The following is an 18,359-nucleotide window of genomic DNA, read 5'->3' as shown; positions in this document are numbered from 1 at the left end:
TCATTTACACCCCCCCACCTGCACAACCACTTCAAACAGACGCGCTATTGCTGCCCACTGCTTGGGAACTCCTCCAGCCTCTACACATTTAAACTGGAACCAAGGGCAAGCGGACACAGACGCCTCAAGGTCGAGAACTGCCTGTTTGGTCTATACATATGCTATAATTACGCTCATCTATCTCTAAGAAACAACACTGCTTTTCAATGCCGTTGTAGTTATTTTCATCAATCTCTCACAGCCCTGCTTTCAGGATGTGCCCAGCCCCCTACGGTCTCGGACTGTAACCCTAACCCCCTATAATTAGTCCCGATCAAGCTCGGGACCCTGTTTAGCAGAGATTAACCCCGTCTCCCATGCATTCCCAACCACCCCCCCTCCACACACACACACACACACACACACACACACACACACACACACACACACACACACACACACACACCTCAGATCCTGCAGATAAAAAAGGGGTGGAAGAGGAAGAATGGCACCCACTCCCAGAGGGACAGGCCTATAATCAGCCCTCCCACAGCCCCACAACCTGTCTCCTGCCTGGGGGGACGGCGGGGGGTCACGGACGGATGGGTAAAGTGAGACAAGGTTGATCCCCCACCACCAGCTCTTTTTCCTCCTCAAGTCAATACTGAATAGGAACGGAGCCCTGCCTCTCAGAAGGCAACAACACGGTAAATTATCATGGCCGTCGTCGTCAAGTAACTGTTATCTGGTACTGAGAAGAAGCTGATGCAGCCACAGAGCTCCCCTGTGAGCCACCAAGTGCCTTTTAAGACGACATAATGGCCGTGCTGAAATCAGCACAACACAAAGGCCTGAGTAGTTAGGACTCCACTTGACATTAGAGCTGCACTTTTATGAGCTGACTAAAAGGGCGAGAGGGAGAGCACACTGACATGAGAGGCATGAAGACAACATTTCAGTGAAACACCTCAACACTGAAGGCTTTGGTGCCCCGCAGATACATCCACGCTCACTGGCGGAGGGATTGGGAAGTGACGTTTGGGAGGAGTAAATATCTGGAGAAATGCTAATGTGGCATCCATTTGCATGAGTCATTGGCCCATGTACCGAAGCCATTTTAAGAGCACCGAGATCTCAAAGCGCCCCACAATTTCACCTACAGCCAGATCCATCACATCCAGCAGCCTGGTGTACCTGTGTGTTTTTGTCTGAGTGAGTATATAACCATTACATCCAAATCAGTACGCATAACTATCAGCGTATTCCCTTAAAACCTTTGTAATAATCTCGTAATTTTCACTTTCAAATACTCTTCTGTCTTCTATTTCTTTTTACGCTGAAATGTACGAAACGGCTCATTGCTCAGAGCCCGATGAGAATAGGTACATTTTGGAGGGAGAAAGAAAGAGAAGGTTAAGTAGCTCCATCCCACACAGATGCATGTACACCTTCATTCTCTGATATAATCAGAGATGAGATTGAGTTCATTATGCAAACGAAGTGAAGAAGTTCTCTATTCTGGATTTAGTGGGTCTTTTTTTTTCTCATTGTCAGCTATGCCAAATTAATCAAATCAAAAGTATCAAATATAGTCAAGATGTATTATTCCACCGTTTGGAAACTACTTTAATAAGTCAAGGCATGTTGAATATTCTTATTAATAAAAAGTAATTGTCTGAAGTCTCTCTGTGAAATATGTAAATACGTGTTAAACCATTACTTTAGAAGCACGTCTTTGAGTCAATATAAGAAAAGATGCAAAAATATTCCAATAATGAAATATCCTTTATACACCGCGCTGTTCCGTCATCCTCTGCGCATAAACTCACATAACCCTGTTTCACACAAATCAGTTCTGCTTTAACAATAATTATATCACTATCAATTTTTTAACGGAAATATATTTGCTGATTATTTTCTCATCGAGGTAGTCGTTTAATTCCATTTAGAGCACAGGTGCCATGCAGGTCAGATTTATGTAGGCCTACTATTGGCAGTCCGGATGCTTTCAGACTTTCTCACTTTTCAGAAGAGACAAATTCAACATTCTCATTATTAATGTGCCAAATCCACATGCTCTATTTTCCCAATATAAGAAAAAACTTCCAGCTATGGGGGGATGAGGAGGACTAAGGAGGCTCAGGTGTCCGTAACTCCGCACCAGTCAGGACGCGCACATTTGGATTTCGGGATCTATTTTGAGCTTCATATAACTTGATCGATACAGATTAAATTCTGCAGTGACCATTACAGTGACGTGTAAACGACTACATGACCGAAACTATTGATACATTCCGCTCAAAATCCCATCATAAAACGACTCTTTTTGAACGCGCAGCATGCGCGCCGGATAAATTACTTCATCATCAGTATTTCTAATATTCGTGATAGCGACTTTCAGTCCGCCTCTTCCTCTCATTGATGTGTTTTAATGTCAGATACTTTATTTAGTTTAGGATGACCGAATAAGAACATGTTATTACTAATAATACCGCTGCAACATTTCTATAACATCCACATGGACATCAGCCGTGATATTTAAGGAACCCTTCATACATGTCTCATAGGGTGTACTATAGGCAGCGCAGCCACATCATCACCGGTAAAGAGTGGAGTCTTGAACACTTACCGATCAGCATTGTGCGTCCAGGACCGTATCCGCGTCTCTCCAGCTCGGCGTGTCACCGTGCGTAAAAACGGTGTAAATTTTACGCACTTTTATCCCCAGAGAAAGAGGACATGCACGACGCACAGGTGCGAACCGAAAGGCGTCCTGTAGTTGTAAAGAGCCACGGAATCTATCGGAGTCGATTCAGACTTGTTCCCCTCTCTTGTCTCTGCAATGACAACTATTTCTTTGCGATACTGTATCCTTTCTTCCTCCGTCTTTGGCGACCAATCCCCGAGAAATCTCAGATACTATTGCTGCGCGTTATCCTCAGTTAAATCCTATCGCTCGAGCTGCTGCTCCGCTTGGTCTGAAGGAGGCGAGGAATGGGTCTGTTGGAGAGGGGCTGGGTGTAATTGCCTGTTCCTTCTCTCTTTCTCTCTCTCTCTCTCTCTCGCTCTCTCTGAGTCCTCTCTCCTTGTCATCCCTTCCTCTCAGTAGTCTTACCTCTTTCTCCCGCCTCCTCTCAGTGGGCACCTTTTCTTTTTTATCTTGACAGGAATGCACAGATGGGAAAATTAGCTGCTTTTCCCCCCACGGTCTTCATACCTTTACAACTTGGCACCACATAAGCCCTCTTGTCAAACTTACTGTCTCACAGGTCAGCACTGTAACTGATGTTCAAGACATATGTTTGCCCTGCCATGCAGCCAAAGAAGAGAGTGGGAAAAGAAAAACAACAGGTGCAGTGGGAAGCATCGAGCGGCTTCAGGTGGCAGAAGCATGATAGCAGCACTGTAAACATTAAGGGAAAGAAGAAAAGAATATTTTCTGAGACAGGTTTCCATTGGTGCTCTCATAAGGATGTGTGTGTACTTGTCAAGGCAGCTTGCATGTGTGCACGTCAGTGTGTGAGAGAGAGCGACGGGAGAATGACTGCAAGTGATGGTTTCTCACAGCCATCTCTCTTGCCAGTCTGCTCCTCCTTTGTGTCTCTTCTTGTCGATGCATAATTTGGTGGAGCTGACACATATTCGGGGATTCAGAATTGGCTCGAGAGCACAGAGAGCCTGCTCGTATTAAATTTCTATTTGTTCAAATGGTGTGTGTGTGTGTGTGTGTGTGTGTGTGTGTGTGTGTGTGTGTGTGTGTGTGTGTGTGTGTGTGTGTGTAAGCATAGATAGTGGGTTTAAGAGCCTCGGTGCAATGCTAAGCTGTCCTGGAGCTACTCCAAAGCACATCTCCCAGGGTGCTATCAGGAACTTCATTACAGCATTAAATTGCTCCCTCTCTGCCTCTCTCCAGCTCTCAGTTAATTTCCCCTTCTTTCCCCATTTCTTCTCCTTCCTCCTCTCTCTCTCTCTCTCTCTCTCTCTCTCTCTCTCTCTCTCTCTCTCTCTCTCTCTCTCTCTCTCTCTCTCTCTCTCTCTCTCTCTCTCTCTCTCCTCAAACTGTGTATCCATCTAATTGTACACTTGCCTCTCACTCTGTCTTTCTCTGCCTTTATCTCTTGCTGCTCTTTTCCCCTTTTTGCTGGTTTGGCAAAAAGGCCTGCTGGTGCTGCTGTGATCATGTCATCGTTGTGGGGAAAAAGGCCTTCAAAAATGTGTCTCGATTGTTCCTGACATGCACTGTTCAACCAGAATTAATACTGATTCATCTGCCATCTCCATTGTGCATTGGAATGTTCTAATTTCATACTTGCATATCAATAACCTACTCATTATGCTGTTTATCAGTCAGTTTGTTATTGTGTAGTGAGAGTGCTGCTCCACAGGGTTACACTGCAAGTGTGAAAGTGGAGCGTGGCGGCAGTGAGGGTTGGTAGAGATCAGATTGCTGATGGAGAGTTCCCTTTAAACATGAAATATTGCTCCTGACAGAGTGTTACGTGGGGTGTAAGCTACCTTTCCCCTCCGAACCAGGTTTCTGTTTCTTGCCATTCACAGAGGCAGCAATGGACCCAAAGACTCTCCCCTGGGGCAGAGTGAAGGACACTGGTGCAGCTGTCCTGCTGCCTCATGCCAACCGTCGGTCGGCTGGCTGGCTGGCACACCAGAGCCGGGGCTAATTAGAAACACGGGATTGGCTCCCAGCTTTACATCAGTCAGCCTCAGCCAAGATGATTTGTTCCAACCGATTTGTTCTATATGTTAGAAGACGGTCACTCGAGTGGAGTCGGAATACATGGTCCATATTACCTCTGCACCATTACTAACCTACAAACCTCTAGAAACCTCCAGAAATATATTTTTTTTAACAGCAAATACCACAGTAACCCAGTAAGTAGCATTACATCTCTGTCGACATCTCTGTCGACATCTCTGGTGTCAAAGTCCTGCACTTTGCATGCCCACCAGGATCCCTATGACTCACATACAGTGCATAAATGGCCCACTTCCTACAATGTTGCCAGGGAATTTATTCCAGGCATTATTGTAGTAACTTCAAATTTAACTTAAAAATTTGACTGAAAATTGTGTTATTCTTAAAAACGGCCAGGGCAAGATTTGCCAAGAGGGAAGAAAACTGTTAAGTAATGCAACATACAGTTCATATTGTTCACACTGTTCAGCCAGCTGAGAGACTGTGCTAGTTTAACACTCTTTAAAACTGTGTCATGGTAAAATATATGCTTTTATTATACTCGCTCATTTCAAGTTGCCATGGTGCAAAGCACTGTAATGCATGTCAGGTCAGCACAAATAATCTCCAACGTGATTGTTTCACTTCTTGAGATTTTATGTCTGCAATCACGAACAGGATTCAATGCTGGATTTCAATACTAGAAATGAAGCACAAGATTTGTGATAAATGTGACGGAAGTACAGAAATGTAGATGTCTGTTTACACCGCATATGTGATTTTGAGGATGGAAGGGTAAGGTGGAAACTACAGAAGAGGTGAGCGGCTTGTGATTATCATGCAGTATGTGTGTTCGCTGTTGCGTGCCGGCGCTGTCACCACGGTTGGTTGGGGGTGGATGGGCTGTGGGGTGGGGTATAGATGGGTGGGAGAGAGTGGCGGGGAGCTGTTGGGTGCTCCGGGACAGCGTGACAGCAAGGACACGAGACCTGAGGGGAGAAAGGAAGAGGAAGCGTGGAATATGGAGATAGCTGCCGTCACCTGAGAAGATGACAGCGCCGTGCAAGTCTAATGCCATGTGACATCTTTTTAGCGGTGGCATCTGGGCATCTCTACGACATCCTCCCACCCACCTCCCCTCCCTCTTTTGCCCACATTCTCCTCACATATCCCAACTTGCGTTAGTCATTAACAGATGGCAACACATCCCCAGAAGCCCTCTCTCTCCCTGGTGCTGATGTGAAGCTCATCTAGCTGTCTCTCAGCAACAGCCTGATCAATACCTGTCATGGCGTGACAGCTTCCCAATGTCCACCTTTTTGTTTTCCAATATGCGGCGGAAAAAGTAAGAGCGTGATGAAAGTGACACAGCTGTGTTTGATGAGCTTGTGCGTATGACAGTGCGGGAATAGGGGTTGGGGAGTTGTGTGGTTCACTAAACATGCTGTTGCCACTCCTCTGGGTTTTAATGGATATTGATGCATAGCTGAAGATTATGTTTTTTATTCTGCTGGCAAACAACATTGCACAGAAGTCATCTGGACATTCACCATACATACAACTAAATATGAACATGTACACAGCCAGGCTTTATGAGCTTCTGCTTGTACAGGAACTTGTGACAAATGCAAATGTCTTTGGAAATGGTGGGGTTTTTTTTTTATCCCAACCACATGCCAGGGTGTAATGAGTGACAGGGTAATTTATGAGCCATCAAACAGGAAAGCTCGCCTTGCCTCTTTCTCTGCTGTTCCAAGCCACCGGCCTCCTCAATTAGAGCTGGCGCTGCCAACCTGCCGCTGAGGCCCGGCTAGGTAATGACTGGCAGCAGCACACGAGGCGAACAGTCATCTATCTTTCTCCCCGACTCTCTCGCTCTAAACTAACAATTTTCCTTTCTCGCTCTCTTAGTCCCACCCCTCTCTAAACTAACAGATTTCAGTCTCTCCTGTTTCTCTCTAAACCATCAGCTCTCTCTCTTCCTCTCTCAATATAAAACAACTTCTTTGTCTAAAAGTAAACTCTGCACATTCTTACTTCACTTTCTCACACTCTTCTTTTTGAAAAGCTGACACTAAGCTGAGCTCTCACTCTCTAAATTGACATCTCTCTCCATCTATCTCCCTTTCTCTCAGTCCCTCCAGCAATTTGCTTACTTCATTGACATATTTTTTTTTTTCTCTCACTAGACCAAAACCTCCACACACTTCTCTCACCCTCTTTCTCTGACAAACAAACAAATGAATTGAAGAGCATTGGGTGTGAACACCCTCGGAGCGTAACGGCTTGGCCGGCTGACTGACTGACAGGGAGACTAACTAACTAAGTGACAGAAAAAGACTGACAGGAGGTTGGAGGAGGACTTAGAGGGGTGACTGTGAGCAGCGAAAGTAATTTGAAGATGGATGGACAAGAAAGGCAGATGCTTAAGGGTGACAGTGTAAGATGCCCACTCATATAACAGCACCTGAAGGCAACTCTAACAGGGTGTGTTCTAGGTGATTACGTTGTTGGTCAACTTGCACATTACTCATGTGTGCCCCTGAAAGATGTATGGCTCTGTTGCAACAAGCATTATTTCAAAAGAGAAATGAGAAGTTCGATAGAGATAGAGTTTGCTTTACCCTTGTGTTTTGTTGAGATTGGGTTTTCGACCCCACTGCCATATGTGTAAAAAGGATCAAAATAATATTCTTTCCTTTACCTATTTTTTTTCTCTTCTTCTGACCTTTTTTAAAACCCAATATGTAGAAAAGCTTTGACTTCCCTCTGCCACAAGCAGGACACATTTGATGAAAGTGATAAAATACAGAGGTGACCATGAAGCTTTGTTTTTACACCAAATAATCAAATAGTTCATGTTTTCTATGTGGGCTCTTTCAAATATGTTTGGCTTTTGCTTGACAAAAAGAAACATACAGTATGTTAAACATAGTGACATTGTGTAGGTTTTATGTCAATTGGACCCCAAGAGAAAGTCTCTCGAAACAAACCATTTAAAATGTTTAACAAATCATGTATTATTGATTCATAAATAAGAAACAGTTGGTAAGAACACATTTGGTTGTGAAAAACTAATTTGTCTGTTGTCCTCCGCCATTATTTCATTCACCACTACTTACCTCCTGTAAAGGAGCTGCACAACATTTACAACGCAGGAATAGACCCTCCTCCTTTGTCTTTTTAGATAGTTGTAATAATCCATCACATCTGGAGTGTTTCAGTAATAACTTTTTAATAAATGGATTTTGATGCTGTTCAGCTGTTTTACAGAATGCAAGTGGTGATGGGACTGCTGAATTAAAGAGCTGGATTAAATGACTATGGAAGTTATGCTGGAAGAGGGCATTTTTTTAACAGCCTGGCAAACCAGACATTGTTCTTTAAATACTTGATCTATAAAGCAGTTATGATTGATTATTTATGAGCCATTAAGAAAAGCGTACATTCAACTCCTTGTGAAGTATGCTGACTAGGAACCATATTATTGTAAGAAACTATAAATAATACATAGCCAGGCCCAGTCCTATCAGCTTATGAGTAAGATTTGATATGAACTGATAACATAAGGTATTGATTCACCAGGTTTCCACTGTTAACACAAGACGTGAATGTCGTGGGTGATAGTTGGCGAGACTGTATGCATCTAACGTCGCTGTGCAGTAAGCTGTTCCAAAAATAACCCTGGCTACAGCAGATATGTTGAGCTGATACTATTTTAAATTATTGATCTAATGCACTTAAAAGCACCAACATATGTCTGTTACAAAAATGTTGTGTAATGTGACTTTACACATTGTATTTCTTTATAAAAAGTTGTGCAGGTAGTGTCAAATACTTTGATCATGAGAGTTAACCTACAGAGCTGTCATGACATTGCAGAGGAGAGGTGTGTGTGTGTGTGTGTGTGTGTGTGTGAGCTCTTCCACCTACACATTCCTCATCCCATCACAACAGGAGAGAGGACATTTAGCATCACTGTCAAATATGGTTTCGCATACAGACAACAACAAGAAGAGACAGAGCAAAAGTGTTTGCGTCATGGAGGAAGAGAGAGTTGTAAGGAAAGAGGGGAAGATGGGTTCCCTAACATAAATAAATCATCAATGTGTTTCGTTGCCTTGGCTTGGTTTCACAAGTGGAAGATGAAGGAGGGGAGCGAGATGAGGAGGAGGTGAGGGAGAGCGAAACAGAGAGGGGAAACTGCTGGCTGAGGGCAACGAAAAGGCAGGTGAGAATCCTAATGTCTGCTTCGTGCTTCAAGTGGAAAAGGAAACACAAGGGCGTCTTCAGTCACACTGACGTAACTGCTGCCAAGAATAACCGGACGCTTTGGCTGAATGGAAGATCCGTGTGAAAATTATGTATTGCACTGTGAAAAATGTATGTTGAACCTGACCGTCTTGTGCTTTGCCATCTCTGAAATGCTTGCAGGAAAACAGCTCCTGACTGATAGCTTAAATGCACAACTACAAAAAAACCTTAAGTGTGTCGCTTGTTTTCCTTTATTTTCAAAATGTTTATTCTGAATCAGTGTGGTAGACTACAACTCTTCTATCTTTCACTCTCCCATTCCAAGGCCAGCGACAGTGACTAATGCTGTACAATGAATGAGTAAAGCTTGATTGTACTTTTATTCCTTAATTACTGCCTTGGTACTCCAAACTGTAATTAAAGGCTTTATACGTTTGACTTTTTTTTTTTCAATGTGAATTCATCCGTGTTGCTGCACATAGGAAAGAAGTTCACCACCTCCGATAAAGTGAGGCTCTGAGCCACTTCCCCAAGCTCAGACAGTCCCAAACAGAGCTGTCTATAAGTGATGGGAACGCAGAATAGTGACACAGTACATGTACCTAACAGAATTGTCTCTAAATGTAAACCTACACACTTGAAAGAATCTGAAAGGGAATTGTGTTAAATCTCAGACTTGAAATGCATTGTCATTAGTCTGAACCGTACTAAAATCTATCTTAGCGTATACGTTTATGAGTATTTCTTGAAGGCAGAAATGGGAGACTGCTTCACTCTGTATTGTCAGGTTGAAGTAGAGCTCCTATGTGAGTCATTTGGAAAATACAGAAAAGATTACAGTGCATGTTGCAACATTCAATGAGGCCAAAAATCAATCTCTTATTCATTATCAGTGGAGTGGCTCCAGGCTGTACATTACCACATATTAGACTCGTTCTCTCTGGGTTTTGCAGGGTTACTTATGTTCACACATACAGATGAGAGTGCCCTGGTCTATAAAGTATAAAAAAAAGAAGAAAAAAGACCCGTAAATGTCTACACATGCTTGAAATTTTCTAGCTTTTTCTGCCTACAAATTAAAAACTCGTTGACCAATTTTTCTATTTAATTTGGATATGGTAATATGTAAAATCAAGGTAAAAACAAAGGGTTAATAATTTGGGATAATACATATTGGTTGTCAAAGTGTACATTTACAAATATAGTGAATATATACAGTCACAGCACTCACCAACATATTTGTACATTTAGGTGGTATTCACCTTGAAGAGCTTGTGTCTTCAGGTCCAATAAATAATACAATAAGACAGCGAGTGTGCTCGTCGACTCAGATAAAGGAAAGCAGAGTCATTGCAGTGGCAGAATGCTGCTTTGTACACTAAAGATAAGGCTATTCAGAGTTGACAGACATAATAAATGTGGCTAGTGACCGTCCTCACAATCAGCAAGGTCAACTTAGCATTTATTTAGGTAAAGTGAAAGCAAGGAAGGGGACATACGAGGTCTCTTAGACACTAAACTATGACAGCTAAACCCCTGCATGTGTTTACCATGTGTATCTGTTTGATGTAAGGATGAGCGTGACATCGCCATGGTTTGAACGTGCACTTTTTTGAACAAAGCTTTGGGCTTTAGAGGATCATTTACACTTGAAACCGCCACAAAGAGACATCACAGCTGTAGTGTGGTTACCGTGTGCCCCCACATCAAAGCTGCAGCTGAAATGACGGTAAAAACTGAGTACTACAAAAAAGCAAAGGCATTCTCCATGAGATTTACACAATGTGACAGTGTGGAAGCAGACCATCAGACAGAGTAAGGAAAGAGAGGCACAGAGAGGAGAAACAGCTATGATTTGAGATGCGGTTTAATCTAAAGGGATGAGAGGGGATATTGAAGGTGAGAGGGGAAAGAAATCCACTGAGCGGTATGCACTGAGCCACGGATGGCCCAGTGGAAACACTGGAGTTTCACTCTGCCCTGTCTGACGCACCTGATGGTAGGCCTGGAAAATCTGTAAAAAAGGGCCATAAATGTGAAAGGCTATAGGGTCAGGACCGTGGAAAAACCCTGTATGTGCATGCCGCCCTGTCCTCTCCCTTCACACCAAGACCAAGTTAGAGCCCCACCCGGCCCATAATCCCACTCTGCCCCGTCTGTGGAGACCCTGAATGACAGACACTAGACAGAAAAAGAGGCCCTCTCATTAAATCATTTAATCTTCATTTTCTAAGTACAGGGTAGGAGGCACCTTTCGGTAAAAATGTAATTTTGGTTTGGCATATTTTGCTTTGAGATCTAATTCAATAATATCTAGAAAAAAATTATCAAACACGTCACTGAACAGTTAATCAGACCAGCTGCATCAGGTATACCAAGAAAAAAACATCCATTCAAAATTGAATTAAGTATTGTTTGTATAAAAAGCATATTTATTAAAATATCTGGTCTTGTATTGAATCATTTTAATATTTATTAATACTGTTTCTTTTGAATACAATACTGGCTGCATTCACCAAACAATAAAGCATTCACTAACAACAACAACCATGAGTAGACAGTTAATAATAGACTAAACAGCTTTTTACACCGTCTATGTATTTACAGTCTTCTCACAGTCGTGGCTGCTTTCTTTGTCTGTGCCACATTCTGATTGGACAGACCAGTATGCTTTTGTGTGTGGGTCCATGTTTGTGTATGTGTGTTTGGTTGTGGCAGCAGAAGCATGTGGAGTTAAAGACAACGGCACGATCCTAAAGGTCTACAGCCAGGCATGCTGAGATTCATTTCACTGCCATTCAACCGGATAAAATATCACAGCAGTCGTGGCCCTGCACCGAATGTCACTGTTTGTGTGTGTGTGTGTTTGGCTTTGTGTACAGATGTGTGAGATTTGTCTGTCTGTGTATGTGTGCGTGCAAAGGTGTTCTGCGTCCTATCTGAGCTATGCTTTCTGCCTCTGCTATTGCGAGGACACATCACCCCCCCCACCCTTCTGACTTCCCGCTCGTCCCTGCATGGCGGGTCACATGGCCGCTATGGGCAATTTTACGTCCCATCATTTCCTTTGGCTGACTGTCGGGGCGGATGAGGGTGCCACGCGAGTCTAATGCTGACGCGCTGAGACAGCTTCGCTCTGACTGGGAGGGGTCTACTGGACCGAGCACAATCTGCAACCACCGCCCCCCCTCCTCCGCACCCACAAATAAACCAACACACATACAACACGGCAACAGTGTGTGAGCACCACTGTGCAAATCCAGTGTGTATGCATGCGTAACTGTGTCACTACAGTACAAGTATGAGTCATATCAGAGGGCATAATGGTGCATGAAGCTAGCTGTATTTTTGTGGTAGGAGTTATGAATCGTAACTGTTATAATGAACATAATCATAGAATAATTGCACACTAACCAACAAACATAAAACCGGTAAACACTGTATTTCATTTTCATTATTTGAATGGTACAGACTGTCTAGTTGCTTTGGTACAGGTCAAAAATACAAAACACGACCGATTATCCAGCGACAGCACATGCACACTAGCAGATAGACACAAATCAAACCCATCGGAGGAAGGACAAGGGAAAAAGAAGGGACACTGAGAGGCAGTGAGAGAATGAGCTGTGTCACCGGAATCCAGCCTCGGATGTATCATATTGCAATGTGGACTGGAGGAGGCAGTGGCCTGTTATCTGGACTATGTCACATCTTACACCTGCACACCATCTGTTTGTGTGTGTGGGTTTTCATGCTGACGTGGACCAGTGTGTGTGTGTGTGTGTGTGTGTGTGTGTGTGTGTGTGTGTGTGTGTGTGCGTGTGTGTGTGTGTGTGTGTGTGTGTGCTTTACACTTTCTTCATCAAGAAGACCCAGGACAGACACACGCCTGGGGTGTGTGCACACACAGAGGCAGGCGAGGTTACATATGATAAAATGCCTGTTACAATAAGACAGAGCAAGTGTCGGGATAAAGAGCGGGGAGGGGGCGACGAGAAGACACAGAATGAGAAAGTGTTTGACAGAAACAGGCTAACAGTGTGGAGAGGAACAGCGCGCAGGAGAGACTGACAGACAGAAGAGTTCGAATAATAGATCGAGGCAGTGACAGGGAGTCAATGTGATGGCGAGACAATACACAGATAGACGGGCTCCGTCAGGGGGCGGAGGGAGAGGAGCAGGGAGAGGGAAACTGCGCCTTTTTGTTCAAAGCTGCAAAACTGAGCGTCTGCGGCTCTCTGCCTGCCCTTACAGCGCTCTACCGCTCACTTCATACCAGGAAGGGGGGGGGGGGGGACTCAGGCTCAGATTAGTCTATAATGCTACCACGCTCTAACAATATTAATTCACTATTATTGATTATTGATTAATCAGCTTGAAGAGAGGGCAGTCAGAGAATGATGTTGGAGTGTTTGTATTGATTGGTTTTCTCTCTGTCTCTCACCTCAGACCATTTGTTGGCCTGAGTACAGCCTCTCAGGCTGAGGAAAAAATAATTTTCTTATGTAGGCGGGCCACAACCTTGATCCAAACTCGATATATTCATTTCATACACTGTTAACCCTTTTCTATTCATTCAAATAGCATTTACTCATATAGGCATTGTCCAATGCTCAAAACAGTTTGCAATAACAAAACTACTTTGGTGTGTAAGGAGCTCCAGTTATTAATCCATAGAACAGAGACAGTCGCCTGCCCAAAGAAGGTTTTCTAAAAGGGTTCCTTACAATTTCCCTCCCTGAGTTACTGAGGCTTAAACGCTGAGAGTTTTCACCATGGCAATGAGCACTTAAGGGCTTGGATTACTTTTGCTCTCATGGATGAGTCTAATATCAGCTAATTTAAAGAAGGGATCAAACCGGTACAGGGTTGCAGCGACTGGAGCTTCTCAACGCATGCTTTGGCAAAGAGCTGAGGAACAAAGGGTTGTGATGGGAGTTAAAAAAGCAAATGTGCAACTCACGTCTCCTGCACGTCCGATACCTCCTGCGTTGGCACAAAACGTTGCCACTGGACGTGAATTGTGAACTGCAGAATTGTCTGACATAAAAGCAATTGCTAAAATACTGGGCTGCTGAACAGGTAGCAATATATATAACCTTGACCGAAACATAAGCACTGGATTAATGGTCCCCGTTGGGGGAAATAACCTGGAAATAAGCCTGACAGGAAAATGTCTCTTCCGACCTCCTGTCAGTACTTAATGTGTATTAAAAGGGCTCCAACAACAACAACAATGTTCTCAGATAGAGATCCATCAGACAGAATATCATCATTGATACATGACCTATGTGAACTTATTTGGAGGGTTTTCACCTGAAAATGTCTGTGAACTCAGAGTGTACACACATGTGCATCTTTCATCAAACTGAGGATTGATATTTTATAAATGAAAATATAGTCCATGCTATATATTGCGCAAGCTGAGAATGTGTGTGCGATGTGTGGAGCGACCGGTTGTCCTGAGGGGGATCGTGCGGCCAGGCGAGATAAAAAAAACATGCATCTCTTCTCCAGCTTCTCATTCATCAGCTCCGCTTCTGTTAGGACACATGTGATGAAGGCACGGTGACCAGTGGCCTCCTCTGGAGAGTGTCTGATTAATCTGACTGGTGGCAAATGATTGGTGCATCCTGACATAGTGAGTCGCGGTGACACACGGTACACGCCAACAATCACCACACTGCCGCGTGGCATCTGCCAGCCATTTTAAATGCAGCTCCTGACAAGCCGGGATGGAGGAGGAAACCCGGAAAGCTGCTTTTCTGTGAAATGTGTCTCGCATCATTTTCATAGAAACGTGCGTGTCATTCTGAGCAGGGAGAGAAATGGCGGTAAAGGAGAGCAACAACTGTGGGCATGATAGTGTGTCATGACATGAAGCCGCACAACAGCTTCATCATTTAAGCAGCTGGAGGTCCTTTCCCTGATTACAGCTCTGGAAGGAGAGGCATGCAGATTAGAGAGACAGAGCGGAGAAGAGAAGATGCAGAGTGTTACGTGACTGACAACTACTTTATTTACTCTTCTCTTCAGCTTCTCTTTCACAGTCACTACACTGTTCTGAGCCACTGAGGGTATATTGCTCCGATTTCTTTTCACCAAAGGTTTCATTTGTTTATATGACACAGAAACACACAGGCTTGGAAAAAGCTCACAGTAAACCAGGTCTCACAAGCAACGGAGAACCTGTCTGCCACCGTTCATCCAAAATACAGCCAAATTCCAGTGTCAAGTGGAACCAAACATATCAGCAGGTGTGGGGCTTGGCGGGAATGTCACAGGATTGCGACCACTTTGCCAGGTATACCCTCAAAAACATGGTGAGGGGAAGTGGGATTTGTGTATCCCAAGGGGGGAGGGGGAGTGGAGGAGCCTGGGGACGTCGTTGCCATGCTCCCGTGAGATGCCCACTGTGTACTCTGGGATTGCACCCTTCCTGTGTGCCTCTCTCATCCCTACAGGGTGCCAAGGCCATCATCGACCCGTGCGATTGTTTGTCTCCCTGATGTTAGGAGCCTTTGTTGCCTTGTCTTTTGCACCGATTTTCTGACAAATGACTCTGGAAGGTGCCACAACAAACAAGACAATGGTTTGAAAGAGATCATTATCGTACTGCTTTACTTTCCATGGGATTCAAATCCATGGATTTATTTGTATGCCTGCTTCTCTGACCCGGGAAACTGTTTATTACCTGGAAAACCAGGGCGCCGTGTAATGAAGTTGGAGAGGAACATGTAATATTCATAAGCAACACACTCCAGGACCTTGACACAACCTTCAATCCATTGGTCGGGATAATAATGCTCGATTTACTTTGCACTTGAGAGCTCATTCTTAATACAAATGTCCATCCTTGCAGTGAACCCATAAAGGATGGGCTCTCTGTGCTAGAAGAGATCTGGAAGGTATCATATTGATAATAGAAACAATATGGTAAAAAAAATGAAATCAGGTTTTAGCTGCTGGATGAGAGAAATCTGTTTCAGCCCTCTTTTTCTGTGGTGTAAGTTCTCCGACAGGATATAAACGATTGACTCTGAGTTAATATTATATCCACAAGCGCGCACACACACACACACACACACACACACACACACACACACACACACACACACACACACACACACACACACACACACACACGTGTATGGAAACATAGGCCTTGCTGGCTAATCCAGGCTAGCTCCAGCAGGCCTATAGGGGGCTGGTCTAATCCTGTTATCAGCCCCAACAGATGCTGTTGACAGAACAATAGGCAGGGGGCCAGTAAGGCAGCGCAGCCCCGAGGAGGTCATGAGCCAAACCCATCACAGCAGCAGCAGGATCGCTGGCTGGCTGGAGCAAGCTGGACTCACTACTCGTCACACACACTGGCTCTCACAGGCTGAACGCTTTGCCGCAACAGCCGTTTCACAATGATTTGTTTCTTGCAAATTCCATTTTGCTTTGTCTGCAGTGTCACAGGGTGTATATAGTGACACTTCTGAAAGCCTTTGCACACCAAGTCTGTATCTTTCTTCCTAAACCTCAGAGTTGTTTGACCACTCAGAGCCACCGCAAGTGCAAACGCCATCCAAAAGTGCATCTGATAAGCTGATTCAATTCGTCTCCCAGCACAAAGTAAAGAATAGATGCAGAATTTAAAGATAAATTGTGGGAGCTGATCGCAAAAAAGCTTGGATTGAGGGATGGTCGCAAAACAAAGGATTTTTGAAAGATTAGACAGTAGTTATTGTGCTCTAAGCAACTGAACGGTAGCGTCTTGCTAATGTCATTCACTCATTAGCCTCGTCTGAGACTAGCGCAATCCACTGCATCCATGTAATTAAATCAGTTTTGTTTTGAATTGCAAATTTTGGCAAGAAATATAAATTCATCAGACTCAGTGTGCAAAGTTTTTTTACATAACAGTTTTTATCAAATGATAGCAACGCATAGGAAAAATACCGACTTGGTATGCAAATGCCTCAAAGCTGTGAACTGACCTGAAGAATGCTCAAATATATGTAGAAAGCCCAGACATCGCACACATAACCACTGACATCCACCAACACAGATGGTCTGGATGGTCAGAAAGATAAATACATTAGAAAATACAAGCACCTCTAGACTAAAATTACAGGTCTGCATCGAGGCAATCCTCCTAATCTTGCAAAACATTACATTTCGAGTGCTTCTTTATCAAAATACAAAGACGTTTGCTCATTTGCACTGCAAATTGTGGAATTATGTGAATTATCAATGGAAAAGGGCAAATTTAGGTGAAATGGTACATGGAGTGATGTGTGATGAAGGTGAGCTGAAGGTTAGTGAACTGTGTAAGACCAAGGTAAACCTCCCCTGAGCAGTTTTTTTTCTGTACTGAAAACCAGATCAAATGGATTATAAAACCCTTCTCTTGGCACAACAACACATTTTCAGATTTCAGGCTTTTTGTATTGTTATTTCTCCTGCTCTTCACACACAACAACTTGACAAGAAGGCAAAAGATTTCTCGGACTGTTTGATTTCGATCCCAACCATCCACTGCAACTAGCTCAGAACACAGATTCAACCTCTACTTGATGCATCAGTCCTGACAACTAAATATATAACCAGCCAAAAATTGTATGTAATAAAATTGTATTAAAAAATACATTATTATTTCCATTTTTAGAATAGCAACATTTATGTAATTTTGAGGAAAAGTTAGGCACCTTTTTACGCTAGTTTGGGTCATTTGGTGCTTTAATATGATGTGCTCTGTGTGTTTGTGTGTCTGTAAATTTGGCTGTTAGAGACCAAACCTGTCATCCAAAGACTAATATACTCGCACAATGTGCCGACTCAACCTGCGACATATATACTAAAATCACTCCTTGTTCACTTTCGACTAACAAAAGATGAGTTGTGCGGGCTGAGAGCAAGGACTGAGGAAAATTAATAAGTTGATTGGAAAAATTAAACAGGAGGAAAATAAAAACCCCATGAGCAATATGATTACAATTTTACAACAGGATGTCTTTGATTGACATTTATCATAGCTAATAGAAATGAGAGGTGACACACATATTCATCAAATAATCACAGCAGGTGAGCCAGTTATGCATAAATAACAATGACAGTGGCTGTGATGATGAGGAAGTGTTTTCCTCCCTTCTCCCTGACTTTCTGGTTTGTGTCCCAGTTTAACTAAATCCCATTAAAAAGGCTTTCATCTCACTGCACTTCATTACTGGCATAAATGCTGCGGCTCACCCCAGAGAGAGGCAGGGATTAGACGCGACAAGCTCATCTAAAATGTTACGCTCTCGAACCCCAGCAGCTTTTTTAAATAAAGACACACACTTTAAATTCTCCATATTGGATTATCCAAATAGACCCTCCAGGCGCAGAAGGTGTCATGAAGGTCAGGCTTGCTGTGTTATGTATTGGCTTGTGTGTAGGTGTG

The 18,359-nt window shown here is 43.5% G+C and overlaps 1 protein-coding gene across 2 annotated transcripts in view; it reads right to left on the bottom strand.

Moving 5' to 3' along the window:
- znf385c (zinc finger protein 385C) overlaps window positions 1-18,359 on the bottom strand; it is a 114,466-nt gene that overhangs the window by 43,281 nt on the left and 52,826 nt on the right. Inside the window, exon 1 of one of the 2 annotated variants that reach the window (XM_068718888.1) lies at window positions 2,609-3,162. The exons of the other annotated variant lie outside the window; for it this stretch is intronic. Within the exon in view, the coding sequence (XP_068574989.1) occupies window positions 2,609-2,618 (10 nt within the window). The 5' untranslated portion in view covers window positions 2,619-3,162. Of the gene's footprint in view, window positions 1-2,608; window positions 3,163-18,359 lie in introns of those variants that run through there. 2 annotated transcript variants of the gene reach the window in all.

Source organism: Cebidichthys violaceus, unplaced genomic scaffold (assembly GCF_023349555.1).
Source record: "Cebidichthys violaceus isolate CVI_PGR_0920_01 unplaced genomic scaffold, fCebVio1.0.p SCAF_23, whole genome shotgun sequence".
NCBI lineage: Eukaryota > Metazoa > Chordata > Actinopteri > Perciformes > Stichaeidae > Cebidichthys > Cebidichthys violaceus.
The sequence above is the reverse complement of the archived record's forward strand: the minus strand, read 5'-3'. Positions and strand labels throughout refer to the sequence as shown.